Consider the following 21522-nt stretch of genomic DNA (forward strand, 5'->3'; position numbering starts at 1 on the left):
AGACTAAGCGATGTCGGTTTGTATTGGATTCTATTTATTTTATTTTAACTCACAATTATTTTTTGTTTGATGCACAATTTCTTCTGCAACTTCACAGTACTGCGATGGGTACCAGGTTCGCTCTGAGTTTCGCCAACCTGTATATGCGCCTCTTTGAGAAACAATACATTTGGGGCAGTCCATTTGGGGTGAACCTGGTGCTCTTCGGCAGATATATAGATGATCTTTGGGATGGGGGTTTGATTTGATATCCTCCTTTATTACACATCTAAACACTAATAATTTTGGTTTAAGATTCACACATACCTGTCACTTTTCTCACATTAATTTTTTGGATATTTCTTTGGAAGTCAGAAAGAATAAATGATGTACTAAAACCTATAAAAAAGATGTAGATTGTAATGGGTATTTAAATTACTCAAACTTTCACTATGGTAAGTGGAAAGAAAACATACCTAAGGGTCAGTACCTATGACTTAAACGGAAGTTGCTCTGATATAACTGTCTTTAGAGAACAAGCAGGGGAGCTGACCCTGGCATTTTTTGGAGCAAGGTTACCAATTATCATTATTGATGAAGCCATATAAAGAAGTAGAGCAATATCATAGAGACTCTCTCCTATCAACTAAGGAAAGTAATAATAATAAAAAAGAACAAGCTAACTGTAAACCCTATACTATGTCTTTTATTTCAAAATGTAATAATTGTTCAGATCAGATCAAAAGAATTATCTATAAGAATTTCAATCTTCTAAATATGGATAGAGTCCTAGCCCCTCATATGGGGGATAAACCTGTAGTTACTTTTCGTAAAGCTAAATATCTGAAGAACTTCCTTTCACCAAGTTTTTTTGTCAATAGACTGTCTGAGCAGAGTACTAGAACTAAGATGGATTTTCTAATGAAACCTAAAGGGAATTTTACATGTGGACGGCGTTCTTGTATCACATGCAAATTTACTTTACATAGGAGTACTAGTTTTCAGTCAACTTCGTTGGGGAACAAATACGATACATGTAAATTTATTAATTGTCAATCCACTTATGTTGTATATCTTATAACATGTAAATGTGGGAAACAGTACGTGGGACGTAGCACGAGAAACTTAAACAATAGGTTTTTAGAACATAGGAGAAATGTAGTTAAAGAAAATTGTCTTCATAGTGTCTCCAGACATATAGCTCAATGTCATGGGGGGTGATGTGAGATCTCTCTCGGTGCAGGGGATTGAGCATGTGTCCCCCTCCCGGAGGTTCAATCTCCTGTGCAAGAGGGAGGCATATTGGATTTTTGCATTGGGGACATTAATACCTGGGGGACTAAATGAAAACATTGAACTTAATAACATTCACTGATCCCCGGGTTTTGTTCCCCTTATTATTAAAAAAATAAAGAAAGAAAAATGTCCCCCTTCTTTTCTTCTACCTCCCTCTCTTTTCTTTCTCAATCTCTGCTTCTTATTTTAGTTGGCTTTATACATGTGTATATATATGTATGCATGTGTAGGTGTATGTTGCTATTCGAGGTGCTGATGTGATTAATATATAAGAGAACCATTCCTCATGATTTCTAATAAGACTGGTTCTTAATAGTATTTTATGTATTTAGATGACTGCACAAATCCCAAAAATAATAAAATATATTTATGATAGATTACTATATATTTTGACTACTCTCTGTCACTATTCATTTGAATAAGTGATGTAGAAATGAAAATGTATAGCTATTGCCATCTGCTTAGTCCGATTAATGGCAGTTTATAATATTTGTTTTATGATTTGGGATTGGAGATCATGTCAAAATAAGGACTATTGTTAGAATAATAAATTATGATCATGTTTTTCAAAAAAATCAATATTCCATTTCTAATGGTATTAGAACCCATGACAATTTGCTTAGAAGGCTGTGTGATTATTGTGTTGTGCCACAGCCAGACCTATAATGAAAAGGGATTTTTTGTTTTCTCTTGAGGTTCTTATGAGTGAACATTGGAGAACTAAATACTCTTGATTAACGCAGGTTAGAGACAAAATATATGTCTTTTGTTCAAATGCAAGTGCAGTTGTTTTAAGGATTGATATTTATTGTGCAAATTCTGTATGGAATGAGTATTTTTGATAAATAAATGTATATTGATTCAGGACACAGGTGAATTATAATTGGGTGTTAGCTTAATTAGTCAATTATTATCAGCAGTTGACTTAACTGAGAGAGCTTTTTAAGGTCAGAAAGTAGTCCCCTTTTTTTACTTACCTTCTGAGGAAACCGTGATTACATTTAAATGGAGAAAAGTGTCAAGGATAAGAATATTGGGACTCTGTGGATTACTCCTAACCCTCTATTTATATACTGGATTTATGTGGACAATTCCCCTAACCACCGCTTATCACCCGTCAGCGAGGACCTAGCTGATCACTATGTGGTAATCAAGCCTACACCAAGACCTTACAGTCACTTCCTTATACGCCGACCGGGAGGATTCTTTGTGGTCACTGTGACTATGTCCTGCTGCTGACAGCTTGTAGTGAGGACAAGTGATTCTTTCATCTCTGCACAACTATCCGCATGGTATCAGTATGAAATACCGCCGACCGCATGGTGCCGCGGTTCGATTCCCGGCAGCGGCAGCCCGACATCAGCAGAGTTCCCGGCAGCGGAAGCCCGACAGCGCTGGAAATCCCGATCGTGGATAGGTAAGTATTCTGTAACCTAACCTAGCCCCCCTAACCCTCCTTAGGGGTGCCTAACCCTAACCTCCCCCCAAGTGCCTAACCCTAATCCCCCCTCTAAGTGCCTAACAATAACCACCCCCTTCCCCGCTGCCTAAACCTAAGTCCCCCGGGGGGGTGCCTAACCCTAATCCTCCCTCCCCCTAGCCTAACCCTAAACCTCCCGGGGGGGGGCGCCTAACCCTAAGTCCCACCCGGGTGGCCTAAACTTAACCCTCCCCCCCCGCGGCTGACCGCTTGCGGCGCCGGCATCACTACGATCGGGATGCCGGGCGCCAGTCTCCCCGCGTCGGGGAAATGCCGGGCGTCTACATCTAGACGCCCGGCATTTCACCCTCGCCGGGATATGACAGTCGGGAAGCCGGCTGCCGGTATTAAGGCAGTCGGCTTCCCGATTGCATACCATCCGCATTACCCTGGAGTTGGTTATTGGTGATTACGTTTTGGCTTAAGTCCACTTTGTCCAGCAAGTCCACTAAGATCATATCCATATTAATTATTTATATTGGACTCATTAGAGTCAAAACTGAAGAGACTGCTCAACTGTAATGAGACTATATTATTTACAGGTGTATCAAGCTGTGCTATGGAGTAAAGCTTACAAAGCAACCTTTCAATTTAAATAATTCCTGTGGAAACATGATGGAATAAACCACTAATCAAATGCTATTAATTGGGGTAGGACTTTATTTATACATTGGACTCCTGTCTTCAAGTATTGTATTTAAGAGGAGGAGAGTTTTTTCTTTCATTGTATTTATGTGCACACATTTTAATGAGGGTTTAGATATCATTTTTTAGTGTGGAATAAAATTAATATTTTGATGTATACCTGTGTCCTGATTCATCCACTTAAACGCGCACCCTTAATGGAGTGGTTTTCACTCCATTAATTTTGTTCCTTTTCTTTATAAACAAAGTAATCATAAGCATTATCTGATTACCTTAATATGTACAGTGGCCCTGATTCAGAGGCGCTCGCAAAAAGCGAGCGCTCGCTCTGAATCAGGGGGGAAGCTTTTTCTCGCTAAGCTGTGGGTGACCATCCACAGCTTTTGCGAGCGGTCAGTTGATGGTCGCAATGGTTGCGACCATCGGATTTCCGACAAGACCCTTGTGGTAGGGTCTTGTCTGCCGCAAGCCCCAGTGAGCTTCCTGCTCAAATAGAGCAGGAAGCTCACTACTGACATCACGAGTGATGTCTGTAGGGCCGCCCACAAACGGCTGGCATTCCTTCAGGAACGCCTCTGTTTGGTCAGCCACCTCCCCTCCCTTGCCTACAAAACGGGGCGAGCTGTCAATCAACATCGACAGCCGCCCTGTTTTGTTGTGAGCCCCGGAGTGAGTGATTTCTTGCTCGCTGCAGGGCTCGCGCACGTGCAGTGCGCTCTGCCCGGCCATCAACACGCTTGCGAGCGGGTCTGAATCAGGCCCAGTATTCACAGAGGTTCTCAAACTTCACTGATAGCCTCATTTACTCATAACTAGGAAGAACCAGGCATCACTGCTAAATAAAAAAAAATATGTTTCACTGATAAATATATCCGACAAGTACTGTAGACTTTCATGCTGATCTCTTGCTACGGACATTGCGGTCCTCCTTACTCATCAATCCTCCCCCTGTTCTGCTGTAGCCATGTTTTCTTTTATTCCCTTCCCACTTCCACACCTCAATTGATTACTCATTTGTAACAGGCTGATTTATATATTCCTCATTAGGTAACCAAGTCTTCTATAAAGCTGAAACTGAATGTTCAATAATAATGTCATTTTAAGAGGACACAGAGATAAAGTGAGCGTTTGGATGGAGATAAACGCCATAATTTTATTAGGCCACAGGTTCTCAAACTCTGAGGGTCATTCAGACCGACTCGCAAGCGGCAGTACGCTCGCAAGTGGGTCGATGTTCCCCACTGCGCATGCGCACGACGGAGGGAGCTCCGTCGTGCGCATGCGCGAGACCCGGACTGCGACAGCCAAGCTGTCACTCCGGGTCTCGCACCAAAGGGGGCGTGCTGTCGATGTTGATTGACAGCACGCCCCCTTTGGTGGACGTGCCGGGGGTGTGCCTGCCAGACGGAGGCGTTCCCATGGGAACGCCTACCGTCTGTAGCCGGCCCCACTGACATCACTAGTGATGTCAGTGGGAGTGATTTTGGCTCTGATAGAGCCAAAATCACTCCAGGGCTTGTGACAGGGAGACCCTACCGCAGGGTCTCCTTCGCAAGTCCGATGTTCGCGATGGTCAAGACCATCGCGACCATCATCATGGACGCTTGCTATAGCTGTGGGTGGTCACCCACAGCTATACAAGCGTCCAGGAGGATGCTCCTTTTTAATGGAGGAGGGCCCTGATTCAGAGCGAGCGCTCTGGTCAGAGCGTACGGCTCTGAATCAGGCCCTCTGTCCTCAGTACCCCAAAATGTGCAATGTGCAAGGTCTCCTCACAGAATCACATGTGAAATACTTAGCTCCACATGTGGATGTTTAAAATGTGTCAGTGAATAATGAGTACACCTGTGCACCTGCTAGATGCCCTGGAAATGTGACCTGTTTGGGGTCCTGAGACTGTGTTTGAGAACCACTATATTAGACCATCAGCGCATGTGTAATTGCTATGGCAGAACTGTGTTTGTGGACGTCGAGAATGAGTGAGGTAATACTGTAAAGTCCCTCGCAAAATAAAAAAAACAATGTGTATGACTGGCATGACACTGGAACTACATGGTAATTTGAAACATCATAAAATGGTAATCCGGTGCCATTTTCCATGGTAAACTGTCAAATAGGACTTGGGTTGGTGAATGTAGTTTATGTGGAATGATAAATGTTAGGTATTGGTAGCTCAGGATATGCCGGGCAGAAGTGGCTTCTGTGCTGGGTGATATTCAGTCTCATTTCCTTCCAAGCTATAAGCCAGAGGTTCCCAAATTCTTTTGAATCATGGCACCCTAATGTATTAGCATTGTTTTCATGGCATCCTTGAGCCAAAAGTTTGTTATTGAGAAATTCTGAAAATATCTAGTAAAATAGTAAAGTGAAGTAAATTGTGCTGACCTGTCATCCTTAGGGTCAGTTATGTGGTGGTGGACGGGTTTGCGCTTCTGTTTGTCCACATATTTGCATTACATTGACGATAAAGAATTTGATTTGGTGCTGGACCAACAACCTAAGACACCCCTGCAAGTGTCCTGAGGAACCCCGGGTGCCACGGCGCACAGTTTGGGAACCACTGCTCTAGGCTATATGTTCCACCCACTCAAGAGGGTCACGGAGCAAGAATTAGGGTAATAGTACACAGCCATGTTCCATGTGGCCCACACTCCACACTGCTTTAACCATAACCCATTTTTATTTAAAAATAAAACTATTTTCTTTGACATAACAAACACTTTTCTACTGCACATGTGCTTGTTTCTCTGTGTTCTTCTCCAAGAACAGAGAGGTGTCCGCTTGATATCTTGGCAAACTGTTTCTGCTACTTTGAAGAGACCGTTTGTATCAAGCTCCCTGTTTATGAAACCTGTGCAAAAAAAAGAGGCTTATGTCACATAAATCATGGCTGATGGAGAAGGATCATGGCACAAAGATGGATAATGGAGATAGTCTACTATGTAATAGGGGGGCAGGGCAGTATGTGCAGCGTATACATAGAAGATCCAGATCCGCACCTACTGGCCCTGCTCCCCCTTGTTGTCTGATTACCAAATCACCCCTAGAACCCCTGTAATGCTGTGTGCCTGGCACTGTACAGAAATGAAGTGGGTCCCCCCAGGGACTATTTGCACAAGTCACCAGGACATCTCAAATGACAGTGTCTATGTATATGTATACAGCCACATTGGTTCATATATAGTCTTTGATCTTATCTCCCAGTTCCCATCTATGAATGTTACTTCCTCAGCAGCCTAACCTTTATTTCCCACTTCACAATAAGCTGTCACTGATCTCTGTTGGGCAGTAAACTGATATAAAGTTGCTTTGTTGATTTGGTTTGTTGACTGGACCTGCCCATTGCAGCTGTCCTCCATGGATGGTGTCATCACCAAGTTCATCTTCAAGACACTTGCCAATATGACATATTAGAGAGCAGAGCCTACATGTCACTCAGACGTCAGCAAAAAAGTAACCCCTACTTCTTTTAAAACTACCATGGACGCTGTCTGCACTAATGCCAGGCTATTTTCCCGGGTTCCAGGCCTAGCTAGCATTCTGCTGGGAAAAAACTTATTTGTATGTCATTGTTTTATTGTCATTTGTATAAATCACCAGCAATATGAATAGTTTGGTTATATTTGGAGCATGTGTTACATTTAGATTATTAATATATAGTATAAGGGATAATTATCTCTTACTTTGCCTTTAATCGTACATCTTTGGTAAGCTCATGCCTTCTTGGTTTTCACCAGCCCCTTAGCGACCAAACTGCGGTATAGTTCTTGCACATAGGTGTAAACGCATTTAGAGTCGGGGACCTTCATACGCACCATGTCCACCACATCCAGGAGAGGGGGGCAGTCTGCAAACTTCCTGGAGAGGAGGTACAGTAAGTATTACAGAGGAGGCTATTAGTAGGATCATGGGGGAGTGTCTGGTAGTGTGTGATCAATAGTATAAGAAGACAGGAAGCCAATCTCAGGACAATAGAAACAATATAATTGGAAAGTTGTATGTATAATACAGTTAATCCTATATGAAAAACACTTTGCAGCTTAGACCATGGATACACCTCAGAGCTGTACAAGTTGGTCTGAAGCAGAGTATGATCAGTGATCTATATAGTAACACTGAAAATTTGTACACATGGATGCCTGATTCAGAGATGTACGTTAATCTGATGACGTTTCCTGCGATCTCACTCGCTGACTCCCCCAAAGCCGCAGCATGGTTGACATGCTGTGTTGTTTTTAGGTGTGGAGCAGGGGCGTGTCTGGTCACCGTTATCCGGGAGGGACAAGACCAGGCACAGATTCCTGGCATCTTAAGTGATCAGTACCCGGTTAAAGACCATAACCAAAGGAGCAACCATCGGTCGCGATGATGATCCCAGCCTGCGATGCGAGTTGTAGTACTGGGATCGCAAATGCAGCAAGAAGGTGTCCGACGCATTTGCATCTGAGATGGACGGAATTTCACAGCCGCTTGTGTGCGTCTCTGCACATCCCTCCATCTCTGCATCAGGCCCACAGATATAATAGGAAAGTTTATTCTACTGTATATATGTTTTTCCATATGTATTTGTCCGTGTTTGAGTCTAAGTAAGTCCTTAATGCAAAGAATTTAACACAAATATGTGTGTGCTCCTGGCACCCGTGCATCTGTGGATGTAATGTGGTGTTGATGATGTTTGAATATGCACTTCTATACCATGAAGGGCTGGTATATGTGTCCTTGCATACTGTACATATTTATTATTTAATAAAGCAGACGTATATTGCTGTAATGCAGGGAACACAATGAGCAGATAGAAAAAAGCTAGAGCACAAACAACAAAGGAAAAATATATATTAAAAGAGATAAGGTAGACAGATCTATATACTGTAGTGTTATGTTAGTAGCATGAGTATAAGGGGTCTATTCATCAGCTCAGTAATAGGTAGGATTAGAAAGAGAAATAAGAGATAATGAAGATGGGGACTTTATGTTGATATCATAAAAAAAGTAGTTTCTTTGTAAAGGGGTCATACATGTTGGTATTCAGTTGTTTGGTCTGATCTCTGAATTGTCTGCTCTATACAGTATTCAATTAGGCCAGATTGGACCAAGCAACAGCAATCCCAAGGGGTTCCATTAGTTCAGCCGTCTAATGATGGCACCACACAAAATCGCTATGTGTGTACTGTGTACATGTTAAAGAATCAATATATTTATGGCTCTCCACTGACCACTGATCATTGTACAATTGTAGTAATGGGATTCTTTCTGACCACTGAATATACAGTTCTGTCCAACTTGCCCTCTATGTGTGTGGCCAAGTTGGACAAAGATTTGGCTATTTGGGGATAAAGCCAAAAACCTGGATCTCATCCCATTTGGGCCACATTAGTCTCAATTGCCTCTGCCCAATTATCTCCTCTCATTTATGTCCCCCACCATGCTACCCCTACCACTCTTTTCCAAACTGTGTTCCTCACTCTGCTGTACTGAATGCCAGCTGAAAGTTCTGTCTTCTGTTCTTGGGATCAAGAGAGTCGTAGTCAAACGCATCCGGGAAGAAGGCCAGAATGAGAGCACAGAATGCAAGGCCGCTACTCCAACTGCTCGAAAAATTCTGGATGTCTACCCCCTAAAAGCCAAAGATAGAAGAAAGAAAGTCAGATTGTAACTATGGTAAGTAAGTTGTTATCTCGGTAGTTACGTGTTGTTTTCAGAATAATGTTAACATTATAGATCTTATTAGAATATACATATATGACAATATCTCTTCTGTGTTTGAGTACGGTTATGTAATTGTGTGCTTTCAGCTACAAGGGAAAACGAAGTACAGAACCCACTTTCCATATAGACTAGAGCTAAGAAATTGAGCCAAAGAAACAGGGAAACTTAAAGATGTAAACTGAGTAATATGGGGGATCATAGAGAGTTGGATGTATTTGTACCCTAAACTTACACTGGAAAATACACATGCAAGAAAATGTGAATTCACATGTATGTGGTCAGTCAGGCGCAGCTTCGGCATGCGTCCACCTGTACAACACTAGCATTTGCTCCAGGTATGTGCAGGAGTAACACGTGTGTATACTATTACCCTGTCCGCCAACCATTGCTGGTTTTGTTAATGTGCTGATTGACCTGACCTTAAAAGATCACTGAAGACGCAGCATTCTTACTCCAACACAGAGGATTGCATGTGTAGCTTACTGCATAGGACTCTGCACAGACTGTGGTGTCAGTGTCCTGTGAAAAACTGTGTCCTGTGAAGGCCACATTAGGTTGAGTATATTTAGTCGACATTCAGAATGTTGACCTGATCCGAATGCCAACACTGACTTAATGTTCACATTTACAATGTCAACAATAGGATTTTCAATGTAAGCCTAACCCAAAACTGAAAATCACTATATCAACATTCTGACAATATCAACGTTATGTTAGCGTCGACAACGTTGACATGTTGTATGTTGTATGTTGACATTCTGGACATTCTAAAATGATACCAATGTCGCAGGAGGCGTCTTGTGTAAATAGACGCCTCCTGCCGGCTTCTGTGATCCACTGCTGTGTCTGAGAACGTCAAAAGGCTGCAGCTTAGGGGGCACTGCGACTGTCGTCGCATTCATAGATTGGCACATGTGCAGTACAGATCCTGTGTATGGGCTGATCGGCAACCATTGGAGTTGTATGTAAACCATCGGGTTTGCGCACAACTCTGAATCAGGCCTCAAGTGTCTTTTGCAAGTTATGGCCTCAAATATGTGAGGTCCCTTCAGTCTGATGGAACAAGAAGAATTCCTAGAATTTGCACATATGTCCAATCCTTCTCGTAATCTGTACTCTTCTGTCATCCATACACCTACTGGGGACATTGGGACTTATTCAGATGTGGACGCAAATTCCATCTCAGCTGCAAACTCTCACGGATCACAATTGTGAAAATATGCTAATGACTTACTTGCCGTCCAGTGCTTAGAGGCAGCCCTGAGAGCATCTCACACACACAAAACCAGAAACATCGTATGTACAGATGTGTCCACATATCTTTCCTCCTACAAGTCGTGCCACACATAACGCGAGAGATCCGTGTGACACGGTAGCACCAAGCGTCTTTCGTGCGACTTTTTACCTTCAAATGTGTCTTATTTGTATTAGAGATGAGCGGGTTCGGTTCTCAGAGAACCGAACCCACCCGAATTTGCAGATCCGGGGCGAGATTCAAGTCCGGCTCGGGTTTCCCGTCTGACTTGGATCTCAAAGCGAGGCAAAACGTCATCCTCCCACTGTCGGATTCTCGTGGGGTTTTGGATCCTATAGAGGTTCCCGCTCTCGCCGCCATTTTCATTCCGACTGTGGAGAGTGAAGAGGAAGCTAGGGAGGGACTGTGCTGTTGTTGTCCATAGCAGCTGTACTGTTGCTGTGTATAGGGGCTAACTGCTGTTGTCCATAGGGACTGGGCAGTGCTGTGTTTATGTTCATAAGGGCTGTGTTGTTGTCTATAAGAGCTGTGCTGAAGACAGAAGAGGGGGGCTTCAGTGTCTCCTTTCTCACTGCAGTCCATTAAGGGGTGCTGCTGTGTTGTCCAGGGGGTGCTCTGTCCATCAGGGGTGCTATTCACCCCCAGTGTGGAAAAAATAAAAATAGTGGGGTTTTTACTGTGTGTGTGTGTGTGTACGCGTTAGCCACAGTAACAACGTAACTGCCCCAAGCATGCTGCCTGTGTCGTTTATCAAGGGGCTGCTGCCTCGTTCAAGGGTGCTCTCCCCCCATTGTAAAAAAAATAAATAATAAAAGTGTTTTTTTTTCTGTGTGTGTGTGTGTGTTAGCCACACTTATCAACAATGTAGCTGCACAGGGGTGCTGCCTATCTCGTTTATCAAGGGACTGCTGCCTCATTCAGGGGTGCTCTCCCCCAGTGTAAAAAAAAATAATAAAAGTGTTTTTTTTTCTGTGCGCATTAGCCGCACTTATCAACAACGTAGCTGCGCAGGGGCGCTGCCTGTGTCATTTATCATGGGACTGCTGCCTCGTTCAGGGGTGCTCTTACCCAGTTTTAAATACATATATATATATATTTTTTTTTTGTGTGTGGCTGTGTGCGTTAGCGGCAACTTAGCTGCACTATAATTGCTTGGTGACACTGCTGCAAGACCGCAGTGAGTATGGAGGACAGTCACATGACAGGAGAGCAGGATCCACATACCAGTCTTGTAACTGCCGGCAGCAGTCATGATGATGACGCAAGGCCGTCAACGTCATCTATGAAGGCCAATGCCCAGGGCTTAAATCAGGCCATGTAAAATCAACTTTTACCCTGTTAAAGACAAAAAAAATCTAAAGCTAAGTTAGCTTTAGAGAAACAAAAAATTGCCAACATGCCATTCACTACACGAAGTGGCAAGGAAAGGATAAGGCCTTGGCCTTTATTTATCACTGGTGGTTCTAGTTGTGATGATTTAAGCCCTTCTGCTTGTAGGAGAGGTATAAAAAAAAAATTTAATTGTTAAGAAATGTTAGACACCGGAACCAACTGTGTGCTCCGAAAAGTCACAGATCCCCGAGGAGAGTCCAAATGTGTCCGCGGTTGCCATGTGCCCTTTGTGAGAGCCTGACCTTTCTAATACTGTACTTGAAGAGAATCCTCCTTCCACCATTTGTGTGCCCTCTGCAAATGTGGGGATGAGCAGCACAAATCAACATTCTGAAAACTGTGGAATTGCACCAGGAAGTTGAAGAGGATATTTATGTAATTGGCGATAACAACAAGGATGATGAGGATGTTGATGCCGAGGATGTTTGTTTAAAAATTGTAAATCAGGCAACAGTTGTTGCCCATGGTGGGAAAAGTCCCATTGCTGTCATGCCTGGGCAAAGGACCAAAAAATCCACTTCTCACGTGTGGAAATATTTTCACCCAAATCTGGACAACCTTTGCCAAGCCATTTGTAACCGTTGCCAAGTAACAGTGAGTAGAGGTAAGGACCTTAACCATTTAGGAACCTCCTCCCTGTTACGTCACTTGCAGCATATTCATCAAATTCCAAAGTGTTTGCAAAACTCATAAGAATAACTGACTCCTCTCCTATCCGTGGTTCTTCAGAAAGATCCTTGAGTGCTACGCCTGTTGCTGCTGTGAGTGGATCTTCATCCCAGAAGGGGACCAGGAAGAAGACTGCTTTTTTAGTAGTTTAACCAAACAATTGACTGTCAAACAATCCTTTGCAATGGTGAACAAGTATGACAGCAGACACTCAGTTGCACAGCGGATTACTGACGACATAACAGCTATGTTGGTATTAGATGTGCGTCCAGTATCCATGTCCCCTCTAGATTCCACTTATCTAGAATAGCAATTCCCAATCTGTACAAGGACATTAAAAAAAACCTTATTAATGTCATCCGAAATGCCACTGTCCACTTAACCACAGATATGTGGACAAGTGGGACAGGGCAAACTAAAGATTACATGACTGTGACAGCCCTCTGTGTAGGTGTATTGCCTCCAACAGTGCAAACAGTAGCAGCAGCATCTAACAAATGCCAGCTCATTCAGAGGCCGGCTACTCTGTGTATCACCGGTTTCACTAAGAGGCATACCACTGAGAACCTCTTAGAAAAACTCAGGGAAATCATTGCAAATTGGCTTACCCCACTTGGACTCTCCTCTGGATTTGTGATTTCTGACAATGCCAGCAATATTGTATGAGCATTACATGCGGGCGAATTCGAACACATCCCATGTTTTGCTCGCACAATTAATTTGGTGGTGCAACATTTTTTTTAAAATGACGAGCGTGCAGGAGATGCTCTCGGTGGCCCAAAAGATTTCGGGACATTTTCAACATTCAGCAGCTGCGTGTAGAAGATTGCAGAACCAGCAAGAACTGTTGAATTTGCCCTGCCATCAGTTGAAGCAAGAGGTAGTAACAAGGTAGAATTCTACCCTCTATATGCTTCAGCGGATGGAAGAGTAGAAAAAGGCCATCCAATGCTACACTATGGTCTATGGCATAAGGAAAGGAGCAGGAATGCACCTTAGTCAAGTGCAGTGGAGAATAATTTCCATGTTGTGCAAGGTTCTCAAACCCTTTGAACTTGCCACATGTGAAGTTAGTTCAGACACTGCCAGCTTAAGTCAGGTCATTCCCCTAATCAGACTTTTGCAAAAGCAACTGGAGAAACTGAAGGAGGAGCTGAAACGGAGTGATTCCGCTAAGTATGTCGGACTTGTAGATCAAGCCATTCATTCGCTTCACCGGGATCCAAGGCTCGTCAATCTCTTGAAATCAGATAACTATATTTTGGCGACCATACTCAGTCAGCAAAACCTAATGACATCTGGTTGGGTCTGAAAGAACTGCCTACAATGAAATACATGTCTACCGTGACTTTGTCTTATATGGTCACCATTCAGAGAATGGTGGATGATTATTTTAGGGATAGCATCCAAATAGGCATGTCAGACAGTCCCTTTCACTACTGGCAGGAAAAAGAGACAATTTGGAGACCCTTACACAAATTGGCTTTGCTTTACTTAAGTTGCCCACCCTCCAGTGTGTACTGTGAAAGAGTTTTCAGCGCAGCCTGGAACCTTGTCAGTGACCGGCATAGGAGATTACTTCCCCAAAATGTGGAAAAGATGATGTTCATCAAAATTAATTACAAATTCCACGAGGAAGACCTTTACCAGCAATTAAGTCAAAAAAATACAGAAGCGTCTGTAATGATGGATTCCAGCGGGAACTAATTAATATTGCAAGGGCTCCTCAAGTCCAAAATGACTAAATGTACAGTATATAAATATATACTGTATACAATATATACATGCTGTATATTGCACACCCCGAACGCAGTTATATATGTATGCATATAGAAATACATATATATATATATATATCTCAAGATCTATTTTCCAAAAAAATCCAACTATAAAGCACTGATCAGGCAACTTATCTTGACTCCTTAAGTTGCGGTATACATGTCAATCCAGCAGATAGCGCACCAAGACAAATACTACATATCATGTTACTTGCAACCTTTCAGTGTTACTGTAGGTTAAGTGACTTGCTCACGAGTTAGTAGCCCCAAGCATCTTTTTGTATTAATCTCTAAAGGACAAATTGCAAATATTGTTTACAAAGACATTTTGTGACCAATGTCTACAATATAAAATATACATCATCACAATATTAATGCCACTACTGTCTTTGTAAAATTAGTTCCGCTGAGCAATAACAGACATCCACATGAACGAAGCTGCGGGCAAACACTAGTTAAATGTTAAAATTAAAAACGTTTCTGTTCTTATGCACTAATAAAATCATTACCATTAAGAAGATTGTTTTGGCATGATTGGCAAGTAATTAACCATTTTAGTGCTAGTGTGTATTTGTTAAAATACTCTTCCAGATATTAGAGAGGTTACTGACTGTGGGCCTGATTCAGAGATGGACGCAGTAGCACAGCCGCTGCTTTGCTAAAAACGCTCACTGCCGACTTCTCTGATCCGATCCTGCGTCCGGGTACTTTTTTATAAAGTGATTGACAGACAGGGACCATTTGTGGCTGGCAATGACAAAAGTGGCGCAACCATTTTTTGGGGCGTATTTCAGCCTGCAACTGCAATCCCACAAGCAGTAAATATGGCTGCAGGCTCTTGGTTCCAGCAGCTATTCTAAATAAGCATAGGGTTACTCAGAACTCCAATAATCGACTGATCTGTATCAGATTCTGTGTCTTTGCACAAAGTTGTTTGGATTTGTGTCTCAATACAAATCCCGGTGGCTGTGACATCTTCATATTTTCGCACATCCACTGCGTACAAATTCTCAGCTGTGTACAACTCTGAGTCAGGCCCAAAGTCTGAAGCCTGTAGGTACATGAGTGTGAGAGAATCCATTACAGAAGCATCCGATGAAGGCGTGCACAGGTGAGGCAACTGGCAATCCCTAACAATTGTGTATGTATGTATGTATATATATATATATATATATATATATATATATATATGGGTCAAGGAAATGCCAGATCCGGCAAAACACACGCGGCACTGCAGATTGATACAAAAGACTGCTTTACCTCAACGTTTCGAGGCTTGCACGTCTCGTCCTCAGTGCCGTGTGTGTTTTGCCGGCATTTCCATGACCCCTATTCAATTTTTGCAAGGGCACGCAGGATCATCATTGTATATACTGGGAGAGCCGAACCTATTGACATTATATATATATATATATATATATATATATACACACAGTATATATACACTCACACTATGTAGACAAAAGTAATTGGACACCCCCGAGCAAACACACGAGTTCCAAATGGCCACTAATGTGACGGTTTTGACAAGAACGCCATGTAGGGAGGCCCATGCACTTGCAGTTCTATGGAAACAACAAATGTTTTTATCAGGACAACAATGCCACCTGTCATGTTTCCAGGGCGGCGCTGGAATGGTATACAGAAAATTCAGTAAGCCGGAGAGTCCAGATCTTAACCCTATTGAGGACCTCTGGGACGAATTCACGGGTGCGTTCTAGGCCGCCTCGACCTTCTTTTTTTTTAATCATGTATTTTTATTGAAAAAGTTAAGCTGCGTACACACGCAGCGATCAGACAACGATAACTATATCGTTGTCTGATCGTCCTGCAACCTCCTGGTGTGCTGGATGATCGATATCGATCATCCAGCACACCACCAACTCATTAACGACTATAACATCCCTATAGTAACTTTGTCGATATCGACCATGTAAATGACTGTAAATAAATAAATAATACTTAATGTTGGTGCATTTGTATGTATCGGATATTTTCTTTTCTTTAGTGACAGACTATCTCATTATGCAAGTATGAACCGGAATAGAGGAAATTAAGGCTCTTTTACAACCTCAAGTCTTTTGGAAGCACAGGGCTTCCGTAAGTCTAAACGGCTCCTAGTATTTGGAGACACCACACTGGCCTGCTCGGCCAGCAGCAGGAAGCAGCATGGAGAACGTGGAAAGGATGTTACCCATCTAGGACCCCACCAATGAGGCACCACACACAGGTAAGCAAGCAGAGTGCAGGGACCAAACCTCTTAGTGTAGTAATCACACCGCAAGAATACCTTATTTATTATACATCCACCACTTTCAATTTAAAATAGTGTATATATAATTTATTTTGATTTACATTTATTCAATTTACCCAGCACAGTACATATTTTAAATAATACTAAATTGTTTTATATTTAATGCAAATTATCCACAATAACTGCTGAGTAGCTGTCAGAACAGATATGTCCTGCACCCCAATGAGGAAGGACAACATGCATCAAACAGTGGCTATTCATCAGGGAAATCTGCCTTTCTTGATTGAGTAACCTCTATCTAGCAATATAATATTATGCCCATGTCCCCCTTTACTGCACCAAGCATGAAAGGATGGGGGGGTTCTATAAGGGTGGTCTAGGGCAAGGTATGCCCCCATTGTAACTAGTCCTCTGCCAGTGGCAGACACATGCTTAGACTATCCCCCCAGCTCCTGGGTGTGACGGTGTAGCAGTGTCAGTAGAATAGGAAGGAGAAGGGAAGAGTCTACAGGATTTACAGAAAGTGCTTAATGATTTGAAGGCTGTGAAGTCTTGTAGGTGTAAGTGAGAGACTAGGGTCAGGTTACAGGTAGATCTAAGAGGGCGTGAGGGAGAGTATTTGGAAATGAGCTTTGACATGTAGGAAGCGATGGTATTATGGCTTTGTCTGTAAGTCATTTGAATCATATTTTGGAGGATATAGAGAGCCAGTGTAGGGAATGTTCTAGTGGATGTGGAGCGGGGAGAGATGATGATCAGTCTCACCATAGATTTCGGATGACTGAAGCTAGATAGATGGGTGAGACAAATGCTACTTAAGAGGAGACAGAGAGAAAGTTTCATATTTTGGATCCATAAACTCTGTTGGGCCGGTACGGATTGGGAGTGAGAGTAACAATTATCTCTCAGACATGAACTACTGGACACCAATGGAAGCAATTGCCTGTCAGTCAGTAGATCACAATATGTAAGCCTGTGTACACATTATACCATCCGTCGTAAAACATATTGCTCCATCACAGATCGGAACAATATATTGTATGGATCATGCAGTGTGTACGCCCGATCCGTTGTTCGTGACAGTCATTCATTGCATCGTCCCATCTTCTGTTCTCCAGGGCATGCAATGGATAACGTCATGCTGCTACAATGTTTTACACCATTGTACACTGGATCGCGCAGTGTGTACAGCAAAGTATCATTACGGCACATCACACCATCGCTGGGTAGCACATCGTATAGTGTGTACCCAGCTTTAGGTAACTGAGCTGCTTTACAATCCCATACAGGCTTTTACACACAACATTTTGATTGTAATTCATTTGAGCCCAGTATTCTTCCTAAGAAAGTTATCTTGCTCTGTGGAATTGATCCCAATGAAATACTGTTCCAGATTCTCACCTCGCGCCCACGAGTCTTTGCCCGGCACCACTCTAGCAGCATATTCTTCACAGCACCTGCACCACAGCTTGTCGATCTTTGCACACGAATCCCAGAAGTGGCCACCCTGTAAGAAAGCTCACAGTACATCACCTGACCTTACTACACATTACCTGTCTTCAAGTATAATAAAATACATCTCAGATACAAACAGATATCCTGTGTATATATATATATATATATATACACACATACACACATATACACAGTATATATAAAAGGACATGCTAACACTGAAAGCATTTCAGTGATTGCCGATTAATGTAATTGTGGTAAATAAAATAAAATTAAAACTTTTCAATGCTTCTACTTCTTGTAGATAAGGGGAACGAGAATGGGGAAAATGGAGGAGGGAAAGGAGAAGGAGAACGGGAGGTTGGGGTATCCTTTTCAACCATGCTATAAGTGGCAAATTGCAGATGTTGAAGCAGAAATCCTATATAGAAAGTATTTAAGATAGCCAATAAAATGGCTAAAATGAACATAAGCATAACTATATTCCAAGTTATCATTATTTTCTATTCAAAAACTCTCTGGAGGGTAAACAAATATGGCTGCCACAGACTCAAAGCTCTCAGGATGTCATGTCATGGCTGAGGTGGTAGATGGAGGAGAAAGATGACCCAATGCACCGAGCAGACACAAAAAAAACCATTGTCTTGCTGCTTCACAGTCACAGGCACTCAGACTGTCAGTATATATGAATATATATGAAGGCAGCTGGGTGCAAAGGAGAGTAAAAAAGGTTTGACTATACTAAGAGGTGATAGTGGTATTCCAAAGGGTCTCTGCTCACTACATTGTATGTCACGTGACTGTGGTTGCCATAGTAACTCTGTGGCAAAATTTGCAGGTGATGATGATAATGACGATGAGGGATGCATATACTGGCTATAAACAGCTGACCGGATCTTGCGATTTAGCCAAGTCACCATTGCAAATTGGCTTTTTATTTAGATACAATTTAGGGTTTTGGTTTAAGTGCGAATTTCATCCAACTTAATATGACTCCCTAAGTCTGTATGTGTGTGATTTGATTCATGGCAAAGGAGGTACATTGTCAAATACATAATTTGCTGGCCCACAGTCCCCTCCCCCCACAATGGCCATTTCCTGGAGGATAATTTTAAAGTATTGTCACGTATGGACTGGTAATAGCCACTTTATACACTTACCCTCCAAACTTTTCCGCTATGTCTTTCCTTGTGGCCCTCCCGGATGATTTTGGCATAGTTCTAGAACGAGGCAGCTCGGCTTTGCGTTCATGATTATCCTTCTCACGGGTTGCTCCTTTACCAGGAGTAGGGGCAATGTCTTCTTCTACAGGACTAACAATAAGGAAGAAACTCTTGTAAGTCACTGTCGTCAGCACATTATGAATGTGGTATATCGCGTAGGCTCCGTATTGGGAGTTAAGTTCTAAATGAGAAATTAAACTTTAAAAAATGTGCTTTTAAAGGAGGTTTTAAAAACAGATGGTTGCTAATGTCAACTATTTGTTATAATAAATGAATTTACATTTAAAGACATTAAAACACAAAATGTTACTAGTCATCTGTTGTTCATACATGCCTACTTTCCCGGTTTGGCTGGGAGCCTCCCGAAAATCGGGTGCCGCTCCCGACCTCCCGGAAAAGTAGGCACTTGTCCCGGTAATTTACCCTCCCTCCCGCTTGCCGGATATATAAGAAAAAAAATATACCTGCAGCAGGGGCGGGGGCTGATGACGCGATTCGTGGTATATCGCATCATCGTGGCCCCGCCCCCGGCAACACAATGCCGAGATTACAGGCATTATGTTGCCAGGGGCGGGGCCGCAGTGACGCAATTGTGAGATCACGCCCCTGGCCCGCCCTCAAAACTTTGATACGCCCCCCCAGCTGTGCCGAGCTGGATGCCTCCCCCGGAAGAGCCAGCCAGATAGTCGGCAAGCCTGCTGTTACTAGACAATCCACAAAGACGTTTGTTTTATGACAGAAGTTCATGCTTGCCTACTTTTGAAAAAGCATTTCAAGCATTTCAGGGAGATTGTGAAAGCGTGATGGTAAAGTAGACGTGTACTGCTACATCTGAGAGTGGTGTCATAAAACTGATTTACATCCAAATGTAAATAAGCCCCAAAGCAGTTAGTAAGAACTAATTGTTGATGAAAAAAAACACACTGATACTTTCAGAAAATGCTCGTAGCCATAGGGAACATTGTGCCTTATAACCAAATGCAGGGAAATTATACTAATGATTCAATTTGACTGTATATATCTGTGTGTGTGTGTGTGTGTGTGTGTGTGTGTGTGTGTATATATATATATATATATATATAGCATCATAATTGGGGCACAGTGCAATTAGGGAGATTGTTAGACTCTTCAGGGTGTCAGGGAGATTGCTGCTATTTCAGAGAGTCTCCCTGACAATCAGGGAGTTGCACACTGCTTACCTACCCGCATTGGGTGCATGAAAAGGTAGGGAAGCCACTGAGCAGGGCTGCCATCAGAAATTGTGGGGCATGAAACCGACAAAACAGGCAGTGCGGAAACCAAACGTTAGAGAAGGGCGCGAGCTGCAGCCGATGGTATGTACGGGTAGTCCCGCCTCTCCTTAGAGCCCTGTATATCGATATGCAGAGCTAGACGCACTTCAAGATGCAACTGCATCTGCCCATGCAACAAATGTGCCTGCCGGGATGGAGTTATGAGACCGGCGGCCGCGATGCCGCCGGTCTCAATACCAACAGCTGAATCCCGACAAGGGACTTAAGATAGGCATCGAAATACCGACGCCTATCTTAACCCCTACGCCGGAATGCCAGCCTGAACGAGGTAAGCCCGGGGCGCCCTTAGCTTTAGCCGTGTGATTGGGGAGGGAGGGTTAGGTTTAGGGAGCATAGCGGGGTTAGGGTCAGGCTTTTTTTGGGGGGGTTAGACACCCCTAGGGGGGAGGGTTAGGCACCACTGGGGGGGGGGTCAGGTTTATGGCACGAAGGGTGGAGGGTTAGGTTTAGACACTAACAGGGAGGGCTAGGGTGCGGGTTGGGGAGGGTTAGGCTACCAAAAGGTAGGGTTAGGGGGGAAGGGTAGGGTAAGTATACTTACCCAACCCCTGTCAGGATACCAACCATCGGGATGCCACTGTCGGTATTCTGACAGGAGGCATCCCGAAAGCCGGCATTACATATCCATTCTGTGTCTGCCATGCTACTGCTAGGTGCCAATGACAGGCCTCCAAACAGCCATATATATATATATATAAATATATATATACAGCCACCTATCCAGCCCTGCACTCTGATGTTTCCTCTTCCCAGCCCCCTTCTGCCTCACTCTCACTCCCTTGCAGCCCTCTTTTGCCTGCCTCAACCACCATATTAATCTTACCTTGTTTCCTGTGTTCCTGGCTGCTGCTCTTCAGGTGCCGTGGCTCTTCTCTCCTAGTGCTTCAGTGGCGCGCGGTGACGTCATGATGTCACGCGCGCTGGATAAACTTTATTGTTCATCGGCAGTTCGGCACTGCAGAGGGGACGGACGTCGGACAGCAGGACCAGGATCTCCCTCACGGCAGGCTCCTTTCAGTAGCGGCAGGTTGGGCAGCGGACCACCTGGGGCCCCATATACATCATTAGCACCAGCAG

The 21522-nt window shown here is 43.3% G+C and overlaps 1 protein-coding gene across 1 annotated transcript in view; it reads right to left on the reverse strand.

The window, feature by feature from the left end:
* Nucleotides 1–6078: 6078 nt before the first annotated feature.
* The window catches only part of LOC148474294 (uncharacterized), a 52780-nt gene continuing 37336 nt past the window's right edge, over nucleotides 6079–21522 (reverse strand). The window contains exons 2-6 of the mRNA XM_088458811.1: nucleotides 19070–19222; nucleotides 17856–17961; nucleotides 8863–9014; nucleotides 7084–7258; nucleotides 6079–6251 (exon numbers count right to left, since the gene is read on the reverse strand). Coding sequence (XP_088314937.1) covers nucleotides 7114–7258; nucleotides 8863–9014; nucleotides 17856–17961; nucleotides 19070–19222 — 556 coding nt within the window. The 3' untranslated portion in view covers nucleotides 6079–6251; nucleotides 7084–7113. The remainder of the gene's footprint in view (nucleotides 6252–7083; nucleotides 7259–8862; nucleotides 9015–17855; nucleotides 17962–19069; nucleotides 19223–21522) is intronic.

This window comes from Taudactylus pleione, unplaced genomic scaffold, assembly GCF_031769625.1.
Source record: "Taudactylus pleione unplaced genomic scaffold, aTauple2 ptg000854l, whole genome shotgun sequence".
Classification (NCBI taxonomy): Eukaryota; Metazoa; Chordata; class Amphibia; order Anura; family Myobatrachidae; genus Taudactylus; species Taudactylus pleione.